The 21255-nt window shown below is 35.0% G+C and overlaps 4 protein-coding genes across 5 annotated transcripts; all 4 read right to left on the reverse strand.

Annotated features, from left to right (window-relative positions):
• Nucleotides 1-3815: 3815 nt before the first annotated feature.
• Nucleotides 3816-9671, reverse strand: LOC105964764 (uncharacterized). The gene is given in 14 exon segments (XM_088821560.1): nt 3816-4971; nt 5805-5898; nt 6415-6485; nt 6488-6561; nt 6682-6798; nt 6902-6950; nt 7056-7146; nt 7254-7346; nt 7440-7486; nt 7574-7634; nt 7748-7826; nt 7932-8032; nt 8152-8260; nt 8903-9671. Coding segments are annotated over 13 exon segments (1017 nt in total). The 5' UTR covers nt 8938-9671; the 3' UTR covers nt 3816-4971; nt 5805-5808.
• A 682-nt stretch (nt 9672-10353) lies between these two features.
• LOC105971809 (zinc finger protein CO3) lies at nt 10354-11926 on the reverse strand. Its single transcript, XM_012996710.2, has 2 exons — nt 11171-11926; nt 10354-10900 (listed from the first exon to the last, which is right to left on the reverse strand). The coding sequence occupies exons 1-2, from the start codon at nt 11852-11854 to the stop codon at nt 10571-10573; spliced, it is 1014 nt and encodes a 337-aa protein (XP_012852164.2). The 5' UTR covers nt 11855-11926; the 3' UTR covers nt 10354-10570.
• Nucleotides 11927-12563: 637 nt separating this feature from the next.
• LOC105971818 (mediator of RNA polymerase II transcription subunit) lies at nt 12564-14950 on the reverse strand. Of its 2 annotated transcripts, XM_088821561.1 has the most exons (6): nt 14672-14931; nt 14234-14333; nt 14043-14100; nt 13597-13953; nt 13022-13129; nt 12564-12582 (listed from the first exon to the last, which is right to left on the reverse strand). In XM_088821561.1, exons 1-5 carry the CDS (start codon nt 14705-14707, stop codon nt 13027-13029), a joined length of 654 nt encoding a protein of 217 aa, XP_088677687.1. In that variant the 5' UTR covers nt 14708-14931; the 3' UTR covers nt 12564-12582; nt 13022-13026. The 2 variants fall into 2 exon arrangements, with proteins under 2 accessions (XP_088677687.1, XP_012852176.1); XM_012996722.2 differs by lacking the exon at nt 12564-12582 and having other exon boundaries at nt 12745-13129; nt 14672-14950.
• A 511-nt stretch (nt 14951-15461) lies between these two features.
• LOC105971800 (protein CLAVATA3 INSENSITIVE RECEPTOR KINASE 5) lies at nt 15462-18983 on the reverse strand. Its single transcript, XM_012996699.2, has 11 exons — nt 18667-18983; nt 18411-18543; nt 18219-18290; nt 17974-18117; nt 17806-17877; nt 17652-17711; nt 17454-17554; nt 17208-17357; nt 16796-17137; nt 16334-16713; nt 15462-16054 (listed from the first exon to the last, which is right to left on the reverse strand). The coding sequence occupies exons 1-11, from the start codon at nt 18758-18760 to the stop codon at nt 15734-15736; spliced, it is 1869 nt and encodes a 622-aa protein (XP_012852153.2). The 5' UTR covers nt 18761-18983; the 3' UTR covers nt 15462-15733.
• Between the last annotated feature and the right edge of the window lie 2272 nt (nt 18984-21255).

The raw sequence follows: 21255 nt of genomic DNA on the forward strand, positions 1-21255 counted from the left end.
GGGTGCATTTCTTGTTTATGGACCAAAATTAAAAAAAAAAATCTTTTTGTAATTTAGGGACCAAAAATCGTAAACTTTGATCGATTAGTTGATATTTAAGATTTATTTTAACATTTGAATTGAAATAGATATGAATGGATTGAATCATTAGATTTGAATCGTAAATCATAAGATTTTATGCTCGGTATTGCAAATTTTCGTAAATGTGGCGGATATTTTGGATATTGAAAGAGAGATCTACTTTGGGGTCAAATTTTCAATTTCGGTGGAGCGGCTAGGAAGATGGAGTAAGTATAGGGGTGATTCTGCAATTTTCAGAATTGCTTCAGCTAGGGAGGTGGATTTTCGGAAATTACCAATGGACCTCCACTTGGGGCATTTTTTGTTTAAGGACCAAACTTTACAAATTGACCTCCACTTGGGGGCATTTCCTGTTTAAGGCTCAAAATAAAAATTTGTATATAATATACGGAGCAATTATGTAATTATCGCAAGTTTATTTTAAATAATAAAATAAATTATTTATTTCTTAAATTGTGATTCGTAAAATTTGATCGTTTTGTTGATATTTAAAATTTATTTTAACTTTTGAATCGACGTACGAACGGATTGAATCGTAAGATTTGAATCGTAAATCATAAGATTTTAAACTCGGTATTGCGAATTTTCGTAAATGAGTCACAAGCGATTATGGCTGAGGAGGAGTTGAAGCATACTGCGTTGGTGGCGGATATTTTAGATATTGCAAGAGAGATCCATTGTGGGGTTAAATTTGAAATTTGGGTGGAGGGGCTGGGAAGATGGAGTAAGTGCAGGGGTGATTCTGCAATTTTCAAAATTGTTTCAGCCAGGTTGGTGGACTTCTAAAAATTACAGATTGACCCCCACTTGGGGTGCATTTTTGGTTTAAGGATCAAATTTTTTTTTTTAAAGGTATAATAATCTAGGGACCAAAAATTGTAAAATTTGATCAATTTGTTGATAGTTAAGACTTATTTGAACATTTGAATCGACGTAGTTATGAATTAACTGAATCGTAAGATTTGAATCGTAAATCATAAGATTGTATGTTCGTTATTGCGAATTTTAATAAACGTGGCGGATATTTTGGATAGTGAAAGAGAGATCTTTGGAGTCAAATTTGCAATTTGGTTGGAGCGGTTAGGAAGATGGAGTAAGTATATGGTTGATTATGCAATCTTCACAACTATTTCAGCCAAGGAGGTGGATTTTCGGAAATTACAAATTAACCTCCACTTGTGGGTATTTCCGGTTTAAGCAACAAAATTATAAATGGTATATAATATAGGGTTCAAAACAGTAATTATCACAAGTTTATTAAAATTAATATAATAAATTAAAGTTTTATTACATCTTAAATCGTAATTTGATCGTTTTGTTGATATTTAAGATTTATTTTAACTTTTGAATCGACTTAGGTATGAACGGATTGAATTGTAAGATTTGAATCGTAAATCATAAGATTTTAAACTCGGTATTGCGAAATTTGGTAAATGAGTCACACGCGATTATAGCTGAGGAGGAGTAGAAGCATATTGCGTTAGTGGCGGATATTTCGGATATTGCAAGAGGGATCCACTTTGGGGTTAAATTTGCAATTTCGGTGGAGCGACTGGGAAGATGGAGTAAGTAGAGGGGTGATTCTGCAATTTTCAAAATTGTTTCAAACACGAAGGTGGATTTCCAAAAATTACAAATTGACCCCCACTTGGGGTGCATTTCTTGTTTAAGGACCAAAATAAAAAAAAAAAAAAGGTTTAATAATATAGGGACCGAAAATCGTAAAATTTGATCGATTTGTTGATATTGAAGATATATTTTAACATTTGAATCGACATAGATATGAATGAATTGAATCATAAGACTTGAATCGTAAATCATAAGATTTTATGCTCGTTATTGCGAATTGTCGTAAATGTGGCGGATATTTTGGATAGTGAAAGAGAGATTCACTTTTTGGAATCAAATATGCAATTTGGGTGGAGCGGAAGATGGAGTCAGTAATCTTCACAGTTGTTTCAGCCAGGGAGGTAGATTTTCGGAAATTACAAAATAACCTTCACTTGGGGGCATTTCCGATTAAAGGACCAAAATTAGAAATGGTATATAATATAGGGACCAAAACTGTAATGATCATAAAAATAATATAATAAATTAAAGTTTTCGTAAATCATAAATCGTAAACACTGATCGCTTTGTTGGTATATAAGATTTATTTTAACTTTTGAATCGACTTAGGTATGAACGAATTGAATCGTAAGATTTGAATCGTAAACCATAAGATTTTAAACAAGGTATTGCGAATTTGCGTAAATGAGTCACACGCGATTATAGCTGAGGAGTAGAAGCATACTGCGTTGGTGGCGGATATTTCGGATATTGCAAGAGAGATCCACTTTGGGGTTAAATATGCAATTTGGCTGAAGCGGTTGGGAAGATGGAGTAAGTATAGGGGTGAATCTGCAATTTTCAAAACTGTTACAGTCAGGAAGGTGGATTTCCAAAAATTACAAATTGACCCCCACTTGGGGTGCATTTTTGGTTTAAGGGCCATAATTAAAAAAGTATATAATAATATAGGGACCAAAAATCGTAAAATTTTATCGGTTAGTTGATATTTAATATTTATTTTAACATTTGAATCGACATAGATATAAATGAATTGAATCGTAAGTCATAAGATTTTATGCTCCGTATTGTGATTTTTCATAAATGTGATATTTTGGATATTGAAAGAGAGATCCACTTTGTTGTCAAATTTGCATTTTCGGTGGAGCGGCTAGGATGATGGAGTAAGTATAGGGGTGATTCTGCAATTTTCAGAATTGCTTCAGCTAGGGAGGTGGATTTTCGGAAATTACCAATTGACCTCCACTTGGGGCATTTCCGGTTTAAGGATCGATATTAAAAATGGTATATAATATATGGACTAAAATAGTAATTATAACACGTTTATTATAAATAATATAATAAATTATTGTTTCTTAAATCGTAAATCGTAATATTTGATCGTTTTGTCGATATTTAAGATTTATTTGAACATTTGAATCGACTTAGGTATGAATGAATTAAATCTTAAGATTTGAATCGTAAATTAAAAGAATTTAAACTTGGTATTCCGAATTTTGGTAAATGAGTCATACGCAATTATAGTTGAGGAGTCGAAGCATACTGCGTGATGGCGAATATTTCGGATATTACAAGAGAGATCTACTTGGTGTTAAACTTGCTATTTTGGTGGAACGGCTGGGAAGATGGAGTAAGTATAGCGGCGATTCTGCAATTTTCAAAACTGTTTCAGTGGATTATCAGAAATTACAAATTGACCCCCACTTGAGGTCCATTTCTTGTTTAAGGACCAAAATTTAAAAAAAAATGTATGTAATATAAGGACCAAATATGTAACTATCCCAAGTTTATTATAAATAATATAATAAATTAAAGTTCTCTTAAATCGTTACTCGTATAAATTTCGTTGATATTTAAGATTTATTTTAACATTTGAGTCGACTTAGGTATAAATGAATTGAATCGTAAGATTTGAATCGTAAATCATAAGATTTAAAGTTCAGTATTGCATTTTTCGTAAATGAGTTACACGCAATTATAACTGATGAGAAGTCAAAGCATGTTGCGTTGGTGGCGGATATTTTGGATTATTGCAAGAGAGATCCACTTTGGGGTCAACCGCGCAAGGCGCGGTGCCCAGCCATCATATCAGCACGAGTCGATTGGTTATTTCGACGGGGTTGATGATGGAAATGCGCAATGTAATACTGTGTAGTACCCAAAACTATGAAACAATTAGAAGCAAATTATTTACAAATGACTATTTAAATCCAACATAACTATTGTCGTTAAAAAATATAATCCTCTTTGGGCATTAAAAGAAGAGGAATTCCTCGCCAACATAATATATAAGTCTTGAGTGTTTTTCTATTTAATTATCAATTAACTAAAAATTACTCATACTCGTACAGAAAATACCAGATAAATAAGTGGTCAAGAAATAAGAAGAGTACATTTCTTTTGTGCATATTGATCAACTGGGGTAAAAAGAACAATTTAACAAATTCGTGAAAGAGTTGCAAACACATGGATGCATTGAAATGATACTAACCATCAGCTGCAACAGCCCAATTGAAAACAACACAAAAGCTATGAAAATGAATACTGGAAAAAGTATTACAAAAAACGATTGTGAATTATTTGGAGAAACAAAAAGAATCCCATTTGTCGTTAAAGGTGAACAAATCAGCAAAAACGCAGAATTAAAAAGTAAGAACTAAACATTTAACTGCTTTCCACTAACGACACAGACATACCAGTAGGAAGAGAGCATAAATCAGCAGTTGACGAAACATGTTGAGCAACAGTCCAAAAGACATGACTGGGCTTTGGTTTTGTAACGCCAACAAGCCCTTGTTGCAGGCGGACTAAGAAAATATTTAATTGTAATGGAGAGGAAGAAAGAGAGACGTAACGTAAAATTGGTGGAAATTGAAACTAAAACCAACTGCAATGCATTTCATAAAATCAACACAATCAAAACTAAAGCAAACACAATTTCAAATTTAAATCCCCACTAGCATAAGACACTTGCAATGAAGAATCAAGAGTCAAGAATCAACCAAAACTTAACACTCACTTCTTCTGGCGACGACCACGTTTTGTCCCCCAGCATTCGAGTGGCCAAATTGGGCACCCGCATCAGTTGCAAAATAGCAGCACAACACACCCATGAGTTTGGAATGCCGGAGAAGAGGACGAGAACGAAGATCACCACTGAGCTCTATTACGAGGAGAAACAATTAAAGCAAAAACATGTGAAAGAATTAAGGCACATACAGACCACTTCCCGCCGAGCGAATCTTCGGATTCTTCTTGGTTGGTGGAGCTCTGGTGAAGTCACGGCGGAGGATAAAGAGCCCAAATTTCAATTGCGGCAACCTGCTCACGGCGCAAATTGGTGAAGTTGTTTTTGTTACAGATACGTGCACAACAATAAAGAAGAAGAAACCTTAGCTGAGGAAAACATAAGATGAGTTTGATTTGGTTATTTTCAATACCACAACTTTAGTCTAAAATTAATAACCATGTGTAATTAGTAATGTATACTCTCTGCAGGCTGAACACAGCCGCCTGTGGGACAATGTTTGCGATTTGCACAAAACATACAAATGGCTAAAAAAAAGGCTTCAGACAGAACCAACAACAGCCGAATGCATTTTACTGAATTTTTTCGTGAAGAATACATAATGAAATAATTTACGACTCCTGTCATGTAACAGGGCACGGAGCACATAGAAAGATAAGGAAAATTCAAAAAACTTCTATAAATTATAAGGCAAACTAAAGTTCTGAATATGAAAGCATGTACCTCTAAGGCAAGTGTTATTAGAGACATGGACTTTGTAATCATTTCGAAGCTGATCTCAAGAATATAGGTTATTTAGAAATGCAGTAAGTAAATCTGTAAGGCACAGTAAACAAGTAGTTGGTCAACGACAGGTTGCACATAATATATACTGTTGAACAGTCGAGCATAAAATCTAATCCCGTTGAAGTAAAATCATTTTGTACTTGGAAAAAAACATGGAATCATAAATCTATAAAATAAGTTATACATTGCGAGGCACAGTGCATAGATACAATTCAATCAACTTTTGTGCCACAGAATCCTTCCATTCCAGTCAAGCTCTGGTCAATTGACAGCAACTAAAGTTCATTTGTTCGTTAAATTAGAACAAACACAATACAAACATATAGCTTGCAATCTTCACCTTCTCAGTGTACATCGGCAAGCCATGAAGAATACAGTAGAATACATTTAGCGGTTATTTCAACGTCCACGCATTTGCCCGCACAATCTAAAGGCTTCAGACAGAAGGGGAAAAAAACGTATTTGTAAAAAAAGAGATACGAGTAAGAAACAATTTGTATTTATTTTTGTGCAAAACTGAAATACCTATTTTTACTTAACCTACAAAGAAGAAGAACCACTGTAGTTGTACAACGGAAGAACATGTGCAATACAAACCTTTTTCCTAATCGTTTTTAAGGGTGGTCAAAATCCAACTTTTTTATCTTTCTGAAGGAGAAATGGATTTAATAAAAAATATTGGAAATATTAAAAAAAGGGTAAATTACAACTGCCCCCTGAAGTAAGGTCTATTTATAAAAAAACCCCTCATTTTCCAATAATTACATCCATCCCCTTGAAATTTGTAAATGTCATACGTTCACACCCTTTTATAGGGGATGAATGTAAGAAATTTTCAAATTGCAGGGGGTTGGATGTAATTTCTCAAACAGAGGGTTTTGTTTGTAATTACACTTCACCTCAGGGAGGTGGTTGTAATTTACCCTAAAAATGATGGATCTTGGGACTACCTTTGCAGTAGGATGAACTTTTGCCGATGGATGAATATACACATCGCCAGAAATCGTAGCATTTTTCGAACATCTCCACTCGCCAAAAGATCGGGTGAGATTATTCTATATTGGGCGAGATATGGCCCAGAAGATTTCAACGACATTCTACACAATAAACAAAAGAAAAAATAAAAAAAAATCCTGTTCGATAGAATATAACAGTCTTTAAAGAGCATATATATAGTCGAAGCAGAAGCATACGACATTGTACTGTATTTAACTTACCCGGGGGTTTTAATTTGTTCCCAGAAATCCATCGTTTCGTACACGTAAAACTGCTTCTTACCAGCAAGTGGTGATAGAATATCTTGATCCAATCGTACAAAATCTGTCGGAAGATTCCTGCAAATTAAATTTTGTATCGTAAATGTACTGACACGATTTTTTTTTCTCCTTACAATGAGGAAAAATACACGAGCAGTTTGTACATTGTGCTTTTATGTACCTGTTTGCAGGTTGAAGTGCTTCGAAGCTCGTTACACGTCCTAGAGTAGCTGTAAAATAGAACGAACAAAAAAACGAGAAATAAATATATCATTAAGCTAATTAATCAGCTTAAAAAAAACGTATTAATACCGAAGATTGCTATACGAACTAACCTCTTTCTTTACGTTGCGTGGATACACCTTGAATAGCTGTAAAGATTTCAGGCGTGAATACGTAAACACCACAGTTAATACGGTCACTAACCTGTTACATACAGATAAAAAAATATAGTAACTACTTATTATCAATTACAGTAAAAAAAAAAAAAAAAAATAAAAATAAAAAAAAAAAAATTCGGAATTGTTACATACAAAAGTTTCGGGTTTCTCGGTATAATGCAAAAGCTCGTTCGTAACAGGATCTGCAACGAGTTCCCCGAACTGGCTAGCTAACTCGGGAGAAACCTGGAAAAAAGGAAAACGTAATTTGTGAACAAATGATAATTTGACAAGTGTTATTTATTTAATCAAGAAAGATGGCATTAACGAGTTACGGACCTTGTTCACTAAAATTGTTCCGAGCCCACCGTAGCTTTTGTGACCCTCTGCAAAGTAATCCGTAAATTAATAAACTTCATATTCCGAAAAAAGACAACGAGATATTACTCTCTGGTAAAATTTGGACAATTTACCTAGCATGTCAGACAGTGGAAAACTGCAACAAACGTCACAATTCAGCAAAAAAATGTGCGACTGCGTGAAAAGAAAAAAAAAAGGACCCCGCATTAAAAAATATATATATATTTAATTTCTATTAGATTTTAATAGAATGTGTAAATAATAAAGAATAAAATTAAAATACGAACCGGATCATCTTCCATGATAAAATCCCTGAAGTTATATAGTCCACCAGCCGAACCGTGTGGCTTATCTTCTCTCAAGTATCTAGTTATCGAACGATCAAACAATAAACAGCACTAAGTGTACGATTTATAAACATTGTTTTGATGTGTCAAAAGGAACAAGAAATAACAAAATCGACGTAATTACCTTACAGGCACTTTAAGCTCGTTAGAAATCGACGATACAAACAATGCAAATTCACGCTCCTCGTAAAAGCCAATCAAATAGATCTGTGCTAGATTTGGGATCTGAAAAAGACATAACATTCCAAATAAACGAATCGACTTTGCCGTAAATCACATTACACAAAGTAACAAACCAAAGCTAAATTGAAAATCTGTAACGCGAACGCAATTCGATAGCGTACCCGTTTACAAGCGGAGATTGGGTGATGAACCATCGGCTGTCCTGCCAGTGGGAAAAGCGGCTTCGGTATGTTCAACGACAACGGCCGGAATCTAGTCCCTGCATTTTCGCTGTCCAAATCCAAATCCAATAAAAAGGTCTCGTTTTTAGTTAACTACTAACTTTTTCAGCACAACGATTAAATCAAGAAACGGGCTCTCTTATTAAAGATCCAATTTTTTCAACGAATACTGTCCAATTTCAAGCACAACAATCCAAACAAAGCTCTCATTTTCAATTAACTACAACTTTTTCAACACAACGATTAAATCAAGAATCAGGCTATGTTTTTAAAGATCCAATAGTTTCGATGAATACTGTCCAATTTCAAGCACAACAATTCAAAGAAAGATCTAATTCTTAATTAACTACTACTTTTTCAACACAACGATTAAATCAAGAAACGAGCTATCTTATTAAAGATCCAATTTTTTCAACGAATACTGTCCAATTTCAAGCACAGCAATTCAAACAAAGATCTAAATTTTAATTAACTACAACTTCTTTAACACAACGATTAAATCAAGAAATCGACTATCTTATTTAAAGATCCACCTTTTTCAATGAATACTGTCCAATTTCAAGCAAAACAATTCAAATTTTCAATTTACTACAACTTTTCCAACACAAGAATTAAATCAAGAAATGGGAAGAGGAAAAGAAGAATATGTGAGACGATCAGGAGGACGAGAGATAAGAGAGGAGCGACGTACCTAAAAAGAAAGACTCCTCTATCCGCTAGTTCCATTTCCTTCTGAATGCCCGGATCGGCATGGATTACAAAGTGGATTTCTCCCTGTCGATTGACATGGCTGGAATAAGGAAAGGTGGATAAAAAACAGGATTGTCTCCGCTCTACTGTACATTGGAAGTAATGTCAGGAAAACAGAAAAAAAAGGTATACAAAACGAAGACGGGAAGGGCAGGCGAGAAAAGAAGAGGAGGGAGAAGAAAATAAAATATCAATAGCAGAGGAATTGAGAGAATAGGAGAGAAGGCTGTGCAGCGAAAATTAGGAGCAGGGCAGATTAGATCGAAAAGGGTAGAAGGCTGCAATTGGAGGAAAAATGCGGTGGAAGCGATGCTGGCGGCAAGGGCGGCCGCCTCGAACGAAGGGTCGGCGGCGGTGGCAGTACAAGCAGCTGCATCCCTCGTGGGGGCGTGAAGCTGCTGGGGCTGGAGTCAGTATTTGTAGGCCGCCGACCAACGTGCGGGGCCCAACATCGGTCAGCACGGCGTTGGTCGCCGACCAAATCGACGGTGGCGGGCGGCAATTGGCGGCAGCAGCAGGTGAAGAAGGAGGACAAATTGAGGCTCAAAGGTGTGAAACGGCGTCGTTTAACGGGGAGCAGAATAAAAGAAAAGCAAAAATGAAGCAAGCAGGACACGGTCAAGCTGCTTTGAAAATAAACCGAAAAGAAAAAAATAGAAGCGTCTGATTGGACGGAGGAAAAGAAACGACGCAGTTTCATCATTAAATGGGCAAAAAAAAAAGAGAAAAGAAATTGCGTAAAACAAAAACAGCCGATCCCCATATATATATGTATAATATATATATATATATATATATATATATATATATATAAATTAATTAATAAAATGTCAATTTTCTTTAACTTTTTTAATGTTTGTTTAAACCGGTCCAGGAGAAATAACATTAATTAATATATTTTAAATATTAGTTTTTATTTACAACATTATACATACAAGATTTTACTAAAAAAAAAATAAAAAAAAAAAATTTGAATTAATATTGCCACCAAGTCGAGCTCAATATGTGAGTGCCATACTTTGTATGTCAGCCCATTTTTTATGGGCCTTCAATTTTTTTATAGGATCGAAGCCCATTTAATATGGGCTGATTTTATTACATCAGTTGAAAGTCAACACATCAATTCAAAGTCAACCAAAAAAAAAACACACACACACGCACACAAGCAATTATATCCAATTGTGCACGTACGCAACAAACTTGAAATACACCATGTGGTTTTAAATCATAGATTTACATATAATAACACACACTCGTGTATGTATATGGTTAGATCTACATTATAAATCGACGTGGTGTAGGATCTCACAAGCAGCAGTACAAACACTAAAAACAAATAAGCATATAATTCAAGAAGATGAATACCAAAATTGTAAAAACTAAAAACAAGAATTACAAGAAGTTAACACTATAAGCAATAGTAGCTTTACAATTAATCGAATTATGTTGCAAAATTGGTAAGGAAAAGAAAAAAAATTAAAATTCAAACATAATTCCTACTATCCATCCATTGTTCAACCAGAAATTAGAAGGACGAAATTACAAGAATGCCCATGGGCACTTTCTAATATTACACAAGTATTAACTGTAGTACCTATCTCCAGTTTGTTCAACCTGCACAAGAAACTGATGATCTCTTTGCAAATCTCCCTTTAACCCGAGGTCTAGTCTCTGCGTAAGCCTTCCTCGATGCGTACCTAATCGTCTTCTCGAACTTTCTCTTCTTCTTCTTCTCTCTATACCTCATCACTCTCGCCTCTCTGTCCACCGGACTCAGCTGCTGAGCTGGCGGCGGCGCCGCAGACGCCTGAATAAGTGGCCCCGAGAAAAGATCGATTGTCCCCTTCGGTGTTCTATGGTACTGCCCGGAGATTATCGAACCTTCACTCATTGTTGACTCCGGCACTACTCCCACATCCATTACTGGTGAAAGACAAACCTGTTTTTTTTTTTTTTTTTTTAACAATAATTTAATTATTAGGCCACCATTATATATATAATATACAGCAGAACATCGATAAATTAATAACCTCGATAAAATAATAGTTTCTCTCAGTCCCGACTCGGTGAAAAAATGTTAAATTATTAATTCGATAATTTAATAATTCGCTAAATTAATAGAATTTCTCCAGTCCGACTGTATTAATTTATAGAGGTTTCACTGTGTGTATGTATTTTCAATTGTATGTAAATGAAAAACGTAACTTACGTTATTATGGGACGACATTGAAGTAGGATAACTGTATCCAGTGTGGGAGGATTCGTAGTCCAATCCCACCGGAAAACAGTGTTCTTGGATCTGAATCGGGACAACGCTATCCTGACCGCTGTAGCTGATTTTCTCGTGAGGAACGGAGCTGTAATGTAATTTTGGATGATGATTAATGTTGTTGTTGTAGTGATGATGATCATTGAACTGATTGTTCTGACATGAATTATAGTCGTCGAGGTCCAAGTACGCATCCACCGCCGCCGCGGCTCCGCCGCCGCCGAACAAAGGCGGCGCGTTGTCGTGGCTGCTTTGGTTGTCTTCGTTTTTGACGGGGTTGAGCAATAGCCACGAAGCTGCTTCATCTTCGTCTTCTCCGCCGTGATGAGTTAAGAAATCGTTCTCCGAGTGCGCCTCCGGCGCACCCACTGATAATCCGGGAGCGGAGTGGCCGTAGAAATTACCGGCGGCCGATGAAATCGGGACGCGGATGTGGCGGCGGGCGAGGGGGTTGGCCGAGTGGATATCGGAATCGCATGCGGCGCAGAGGGAGGCGGAGTCGGCCTTGCACAGAAACGCCGCCGGAGCGAGATCGCAGGCGTCGCACATCCAAACTCGGTCGCGCCGGGAAGAAGAAAGCCAATTGTTGCCGGCGCCGGTGGTGTTTTCGACCTTCATGAGCATCGTCTCAGTTATGGGTTTTGGTGTGTGTGTGTGTGTGTTTTCAATGCTTTAATTTCATACTTGAGTAGGACTATATGGAGGGAAGTGGCGAAATTAATGATGTGACACGTGGCGTGCATTTAGCGGGTGAGAGAAGGTGGTCCATCATCTTGTGGTTGGCATGAATCTTGGTGGGCCCCTTGAGACTTATTTTGGGACAACCCCAAATTTGTCATGTTGCTTCCACATCAATATTTGTAATTGCACACACTCCTTCGGTGGATTACATGTTTTTAGCAAGTCCTAAAATTTAGGATAAATTACATACAGGTAACTAGATTCTACACTTGATTATTTATTTATAATTACCAAATGATGTTAATTCGTAGACCTGCATATAATAATCACACACATTCATGCATATGTGTCTTTATTAATAATCAGCTGATTTAAATAATCAGATGTAGCATCTATCTTCCAAATTACCGACCATAGTAAAAATAGATTCATAATTAGGGAAGGCAGCACAACGATTATTCGAACAAAATATATATGAAATACCAAAACTATTACCATTTAGTATATCTCAACTCATAATCATCCCAAACTCGCTTAAACGAATCCTGATTAGAATAAAAATGATTAACCACCAATATATATATATATATATATATATATATATAGATAGCAATTGATAGACATCAAAGTCATAAATCGAGTGCAGGCCCGCCCCAATAGCAACATCAATACTGAAAAGGCAGTCAAAATGAACAGTCTCGTAACATTTTTTTTTTCTATAATAGAAAAACAAAGAAATTAAAATTTTAATTAGTGACGTGGCTGAAACTGAATCAATCAAAATTCGAAAAATATGGCAATTAAATGAAATAAAGAAGAAGAAAAAATCAGAGTGGAAGAAAATGAAGATTACTATAAACCACAGCCACCAATTTGAACAAGTATTACCACTCAGCACCAATCCAAATAATCACGTGGCCATCTGGACCCAATCAAATGAAATTAATCTTCATCTGCCCTTTCAAATATTCAAGCCCCCCACCCACCCTTCTCAGCTCATAATCATAAAAAAATTAAAAAAAAATAAATAATGTTACACGTTCTCATGGTACATTGTGTCTTTTTCTTTCGATTAGAAAAAAATAATAAAAAATAAATAAAAATTCTTACAACAATTAGAGTGCCGTTCCTCCACCGTCCGACATTAGAGATGCGGCAGCTGCGGCAGCTGTTGGAACAACTCCAGTTGAGACACCGGGCTTCGATAGATGCAGTAACCTGATTGGATTAAAATGATCATGTATTGTTTCTTTTTCTCTGTATCGGTATAAATACGTCGATTATCTAAGAAATTGGCACTGTCAACAATCAAATATTCAGAGTTACGAATTCGTAAGAGTGAGAACTAAAAAAATACAAACGGCTTTGAACGAGTTCTTGCACGGCATTAATTCTTGAAACGTGCAAGCATTGCGTAAGCCAAGATGGGGAGAACCTCTAAATCATACAATCAAACTCTTCCTGCAGTAAAATCAGCTCTAGCTAGTTTGAGAAAAGTTGACTAAACGGGGTGAAACACTACTTCTTTGACGCTTATTATGACCACCTTAATCCCAAAAAATGTTCTTTCTTTCTTTGTGGCACATACATAAACTCCTCAACTAAATTGGACTAAAATCGAATGACAAAGCGCGCAGTCAACAATCTTTAGCAGAAGGAAGCCAATAAAAAAAACACGAACTTACGGTGCAAGATATTCACAAAAGGAAGACATAGCAGCAACAACTTCAGTATAGTTCTCAGACGAAGCAGGGGCAGTCACTTCAACAAGCTGTATACCTGGTGTAACCGGCACTGCTTCGTCGGTCGAATGCAGTTTCAGCATTTTATTAACCGAAGAAACTGTCACTGTTATCTGAGCGCCTCTATGGAATTGGAAGGTGAACCCAACTCTCAGTAGCTCGTGGTCGAGCTTGTATCCAAGAGCATAGAATAATCGAAGCGCGTTCTTGCTTACTTTACTTTCCATCATATTCCTCACCAGCACCGAGATTTGATCCGCTCCAGCTCCCCTCAGTGCACCACCAACGTGTCGCACGGTCCTACGCAATCAATTTAATATTCCATATATATATATATATCATTTTTTTTCGCACAGCCAATAACTGAAAGTCAACTCCCCGACTCTTACCATGTCGGTTCGGGTTGCTCGAGATCGCATAGGAGTCGGATTTCCGATGATACTAATCCTAAGAGAAGGAAAAGAAGATATCTCGCTATTAACTGAACCACACAAAATATAGTTAACTAAGGTAACCGAGTCTAATTACATATAGACACGGTTAACCCTAGTTACAATATGGAGTGAGAATCGATATATACCGAGATTTGGGACACTTTTCAGACATAATTCGTGAACCCTCAAACTCTCACGATGAACGCCACAGAGTCCTTGAAGGAGAATCTCCAGTGCCTCAACATGCTGCACAATTTCCGAGTTTTTACTTCATTAGCACGACTAAAAAAATCGACTAAAATTGAGAAAAAAAAAAAAGCAATCATCTTTGAAGCTAGAAATCATCGACATTTCCGAGTTTCTACTTAATTAGAAATAGCACAACAAATTTAAACTAGCAATGCTAGTACTGCTGTACAAGACAAGATAATAAGATCAAACAATTGGAAAATGGAAATTCTGAAGAAAAAAAATGTCAGTAATTCAAACTTTCAGCGGCAAAATTAACGATAGTCGTCAGAATTCCAACATCAATCGAGAATTTTTTCTTTTGCAATGGTTGGCGATTATGGTTGGGAGATTACCTTAGTCTCTATGATTCCCTGAACCACGCACTCCATTATGATCCCCAATTCTGTTAGAGTACTAAATGAAGAACTGCCACTCAAGCTTAATTGAATCGGAGAAGTAACTTTGTGTCAATTATCAAGCATATAAGCTTTTAGGGTATGATTCAGCAGATTAGGGTTTTAGCTTAAAAAATTGGAATTGAAATGCAAAATTACAGAAGAAATACATAAAACCAGGAGAGAGAGAGAGGGAGAGAGAGATTACTGTTGGGCTTGGTACGAAAAAAGGCCCATTCTATTTCTATTTGGGCCATACAACTTTAAGAAATAACAGTCATAAATTTATTTATTTATTTTACTTTCTTAGAAGAAAACAGCTACCATATTCATTTATTTATGGGTTATTAATAATTAAAAGAAACCCATACCAGAAAAAAAAAATATGGTCCCGGATAAAAATGGGTTCAAACGGTTAAAATCGGATATATATTTTTATTTTAATAAATTTTAGATTTGATCGGGACTGTTGGGCCGGACTGCCGGTACTCAAGAGTCAAGACTATTGCTTAATAGTTCGACAGCTGGCTCAAAAAAATATGATTTGCGGACATAAGTATCATGCACCTCAACGAGCTGAAGAGCTCGCGAGCATGCATGCCTTACGAGTTACGATGTTGGCTTTTCCACGGCCAAAGAAGTAGGGTTTGAAAAGAGGTGAGTGTAAATCCTACGCCATCAATAATATTATTGTTATACATTATTTGTTGGAACTTGATTATTATGGTCTTCACTCAAATCCAAAATATGGCAATAATAACACACAAAGTGCGTGCATGCATGATATACTATCACAATAGTATTACTCAAATTCCAGCTTCTTGTTCACCCACATTATACATAACACAAACATCATCAACTCCTACAATTAATTAAAATAATAAAAAATACCATATCTCTATACAGTAATGAATAAATTGCTTTTTGAGCTACAAACTTTGTTATGCTATAATTATATATGTATCAACTTCCCTCTTTAAGAAAGTCGTTTCATATTATATGATATTTTGTGTGTATATATCACCTCGGACCAGATAACTCAATTGCTTGAGCGATTAACGAAGAATCGTCGGTAAGGTCAGAATACCGTTCAGACGAAGATAATTCTTGTGTCTTGAACTTGTTCGATTCCAATCTCTGAGAAGCTTCCCATCTCTCTGCGAGTCCGTCTCCTTCGAGCATACGTACAATTTCGGACATTTTTGGCCTTAAACCAGGTAGATACTGCGTGCACAGTAGCGCCACCTGTACAATCTCCTCCAGCTCGATTATGTCGTAGTTGCTCCTCAAATCTTTGTCCACTACCTCTTCCAGTTTCTTCTCTTGATGAAGCTTCTTCACCTAATTAAAAAAAAAAATTTGCTTTTTTAGAAACTAATATATTATTACTTTTTTAATTTTTTTTAATGAATCTTATATAACCCTGTGCTGTATCGAATTTCTTAAACACTCCCCCGATTAAAAATATTAGCAAAAGACCACCTTATATTTAGGGGTAGTTTGCTAAAAAAAATGTTAGGGGTTGTTTTGCAAATAAAATAAAATGGGGAGTTTTTTGACAATTGGAGAAAATACAGGGGTGTTGAGTGCAATAAACCGATAACATATATATATGCTCACCCAATCAAGAACTGCTCCTTTCTGATTAGCCGATTTGCCGAACTGAAGTGCTCTTAGTCCGGTGATAAGTTCTAGAAGAAGGATTCCGAATCCGAAAACGTCTGTTTTTTCGGAAGATTGGCCCGTGGAGAGATATTCCGGTGCGATGTGGCCCACCGTACCGCGTACAGCTGTCGTCACGTGGGAATCTTGATGATCTAGAAGCTTCGCTAGACCGAAATCTCCCACAACGGCCTCGCAGTACTCGTCAAGAAGTATATTTGCCGCCTTCACATCTCTATGAATAATCTTTGGATCGCATTGCTCGTGTAGGTATAATAGTCCTCTTGCCGCCCCTAATGCAATTCTCTTTCTCGTTCCCCAATCCAATACCGGTTTCGCTGTTTTTTTTCTCAAAATTTTATTACAACTCATTTTTAAGACAACATACATATATGCATGAATGTGTGTGTGTGTGTATACCTTTGAGGCGAGAGGCGACGCTTCCGTTGGACATGTAAGGGTAGACAAGAAGCTTCTCGGATGATGTCATGCAAAATCCGTAGAGTTTGAGGAGGTTACGGTGGACAGCTAGGCTTATCATTTCGACTTCCGTCTGGAATTGCCGCTCGCCTACGGCGGTGGTGCCGTCTTTGAGCCGCTTGACGGCGACAGCTGTCCCATCTTGTAAGAAGCCCTTGTAGACGTTTCCGAATCCGCCTTTGCCTAGGATGTTCTTGTTGCTGAAATTGTTTGTCGCTATTTGTAGCTCCCTTAATCGGAATATTCTTAGATTCCCCAGTGAGACTTCTTCGTGCTGGCGATCTGAAATAATAGACTCGTTAAAAAAAAAACAAATCTAAAATCTTGTTTTTTAATTTTTTTATATACGAACCATTAACGTCGAAGAATTTTTGTCGGTTGTGCAATTGTCTTCGCCACAAGAAAAGAGCGAAGGCGATGACGAGTAGAGATACGACGCCGAGGCTTGTTCCGATTACGAGTGCGAGTTTGTGGTATTTTGATTTCGCAGAAGTAAGAGCAGCTATTGGAATAATAATATTAGGATAAAATATGAAATAATGTAAATATTTAGAATTAAAAAGTACTTTGATGTAATTTAAATGTTTTTTTATCATACTTTGTGAAGTGTTCAAAGGCATGGACATTGGCATCAAAGTTGTGCTGCCGATGCACTGTTCTTCGGACCCCGTTTCGCATATCAACGGGTTCCCGATTACACTGTTAATAACAGTAAAATTAGAGATTTAGTTAATTAATTGTAATTACAGGGCAGAATCAAGAAAATGCATATATAAAAAATAAAAAAATATATTACTTGAATGTTTTGGGAGGGAATTTTGGTACAGGGCCACTTAAGTTGTTGTAAGATAAATCCCTGAAATTACAGACAAACACACATTGAATTAGCAAGAAATTAAAAAAAAAAAAATTATGGCCACTGAATTAAAAGAAGGAAAATGAGAAATTACAAGAGAGAAAGCTGAGTCATGTTGGTTAGTGACATTGGAATCTCTCCAGAGAGACTGTTATTGTTGAGCCTCCTGATCAAAAAAATAATAAAATTAAAAATTATATAAACTGAAGCTCATTTTTTTATTTTATTTTTTTAAATAAAATTGAGATTTTTAAATTCTTACAAATATTGAAGGGTTTTGAGGTGTCCTAAAGGAGGAGGAATATTCCCAGTGAAGAAGTTGTTTGAAAGATCAAGTGTTTGAAGCTTCAAAAGCTTCCCAACCTCACCTGGGATTGGTCCTGTTATATTATTATTCTGCAATAATCTACAAATAAAATAAATAAATACATAAAAATAAAAAATTCATCAAACACTATATATATGTTCTTAGAGAAAAATAGAAAAAAAAAAAATGTTACTGCTTACATAATCTGAAGATTTGTCAAATTCCCAATGCTGGGAGAAAGAGTACCAGATAAATTCTGACTAGGAGTTCCTCTGCATTAAAAAATAAAAAAATAAAAACGCAATCTTTAAACCTAATTAACATCCTTAATCACATCAAAATTAGTTTAAGGAGGAAATATATATATATATATAAAGATAGTAATTACTTACAGGCCAATGACAAGATTGTTGGAAGAACAAGTGACCATAGTCCAGCTGCAAGGATCAACAGCATCTCTATCCCAATTATCAAGAACCCCATGTGGATCCCTTAATCCACCTTTTATCCCCATTAATGCTTCCACTAATTCAAAATCCAAGATTAGTTCATTACACACCACCCCATTTCTTTAATTAATTAAATACCCTTATTTTTCTCTTTTTTAAAAAAAAAAAAAAAAAAAAAAAAAAAAGATCAGTTTTTTACCTTCAAAGTTAACACCTTTAGGGGAAAGAAGAGCAGCTGCAGAGGTGAGAAAGCATAGAAAAATGATGAAAAAGAATGGTGTATGCGTATCCATTTTTCTCTTACAGAAGCTTGCTGTAATAATGAATTATGTTCTTGTTCTTGGTGGTGATTTAGATTGGCAAAGGGTTATTTGAAATTTCATTATTGTGTTGTGTTGTGTTGTGTTCAAGAAAAGCTCAGTCTTTTTTTATGTCGTGTAAAGGGAACTAGCATGCCTGTCACGGGTCAGGAGTTTTGTCAAGAATATAGTTTTTTATTTTTTATTATTTTTTATTATTTTTTTATTTTTGATTTTTTTACTAACTAAAAGTTAACCTAACATGGGATGAATTCTACTAAAAGACTGTGTCTTTATCCGTGTTAATCATGTATCTTCATTTAACATATGTTATTGTGCAAATTGGAATGTAATTTCTGAGTTACAACGTTTTCAAATCGAAAAGAAAAAAAATATCGATTTCTAAATAATAAAGTTCTGATTTATTTCGATTTCTCCAAACTTTTTTCTTGGATTGCAATTACAATGTTATATGAAATCCCAATTTTTATTTCCAATAGTAGTTTCGATTCATTTTTTGACAATTCCAGTTTCGGGACAGATCATTTTTTTTGTTCCATTTTCAAAATTTTAATTTCCGATTTTTTCGAAATATTTTCACTGAAATATTCCACTCCTAACACCCCTCCCACACACACTAGTGTGTCTTCCGGAGAAATTTTTATTATATTCAATATTTCAATTTTTTTGATATTTGAATAGAAATAAAGACAAAATAATGCCGAGACAAAATAAATCCAAATATATCTTAATGGGGGCCATATATAAGTCATTAGGTAGCCATATTATTGCATGGAAATATGTAATCTGTGGTTCAGTACAACTTAATCTTGTCTTTATCTCTCTTAACTTTACATATGTAATGATAATACTAATTATTTTTTCACCTTGAAAATAACAGTAATTTTCGTATAATTTATATATGATGCTGTACGTATAATAATAAATCAATAATTAATGGGAAAGGACAGAGGGGAATCCAACATTCCCTGAGTTTGGCCATTCAATAAAATCCTAAAGTGTAATTTATATTTTAAAGAATAATTTTATAATCTCGATAAAATTGTTCTTTGAGATTGGTAATGGTTTTGGTCACCTTCCACATTACCATTATCCAATTAAAAATAATATTTCAATTACTTTTTCTTTTAAATTTTATTAATTAATTAAAAAAAAAAAAAAGATAAAAATCGCATGTGCAAAAGAGAAGCACTTTAGAAAAATAAAGCACGCCTTCTCTGTGTTAGACTTTAGTCGCATTATTAAGAGTAGAATATTGCTTAGATTGAGCCCCATTTGCAGCGCGTGGGCATCATGCTATTTTATTGTTGTGAATTATGATTATAGGCGCACATATATATTTTTTTTTTTTATGAACATTATTAAAAAAAAAATCAAATGAGTTAAATGGAAAAAATGGAAAAATCAAACCTTTTTTTTTTTTGTATTTTTTATGAACATTAGTTAATCAACAATTAAATGGAAAAATGTTTTGATTTAATTTATTAATTTAAAAAGGAAATTAGAAACCCCTTCTCATTGGATAATTAAAGATTATACTCATAATTTGTAGAGATTAAGGATAATTATTATAGTATTAGGCAGAGACTGTAAATATATCACTATACAGTGGAAATATTGCCTCTCCCTCAGTGGGATTCCAACTCTTACATGTTGACTGGTCAAAAGAAAAAAGGAATGTTATCTCCCCCAAAAAAAAGAATTAAAAACAAAATAAAGAAAAAGAAAGGAAAAGTTTATATTCCTGTAAGGGAGAAATTAGTGGTTGGATGATTGGAGCAATTGCGCTCGTGTCAATTGATCAAAGTTTGAATTCTCATACTAATAATTGTTAGGTCGAGCTTGTCACACATAATTATTATAGTGTAGTTTACGTGTCTTGTATAATTTGCAAGTTATTATACGAGAGTGTAATTTTACCCTATGCATCTGAATATTTATGTACTTTGTTTAATTTATTTTGAGAAAAAAAAATAAAAGAATATAATAGAGTTTCTAAATTTGAAAATATCTGAATTATTACAAGAAATAAGACAAAGGGCATTAATGTTGTGAAAAAGAAAGTCATATTTATTACAAAAAAGAAACCCAAACCCTATAGTGGTTGGATGGGGCATGCACATATGAGAATCATCAAATTATTATGTTGCATCGAATAAAGTATAAAACTACATTCTTCATCCCATTAATTATAACTCTCTTTTATTATATTTATTTATTTTAAAAATTAATTAATCACCAATAATAAAGCAAAATGTAAACTATATGTAAGAGAGAGAGAGAGAGAGAGAGTAGGACAGGATTGGACATATTGAGGAAGACTGAACAAGAAAATGAAACCAAATTCTGGGCAAGAGAGAGAAGAAATTGACCAAACAACATGAAAAAAAACACACTGCTTGAAATATGAAAATGACAAAAATATCCACTCAGTTAGGTCTGATTATTTGGAGCACAGCTGGGCATAA

The sequence above is a fragment of the Erythranthe guttata genome, chromosome 8, assembly GCF_056151865.1.
Source record: "Erythranthe guttata isolate IM_541 chromosome 8, IM_541, whole genome shotgun sequence".
NCBI classification, from domain to species: domain Eukaryota; kingdom Viridiplantae; phylum Streptophyta; class Magnoliopsida; order Lamiales; family Phrymaceae; genus Erythranthe; species Erythranthe guttata.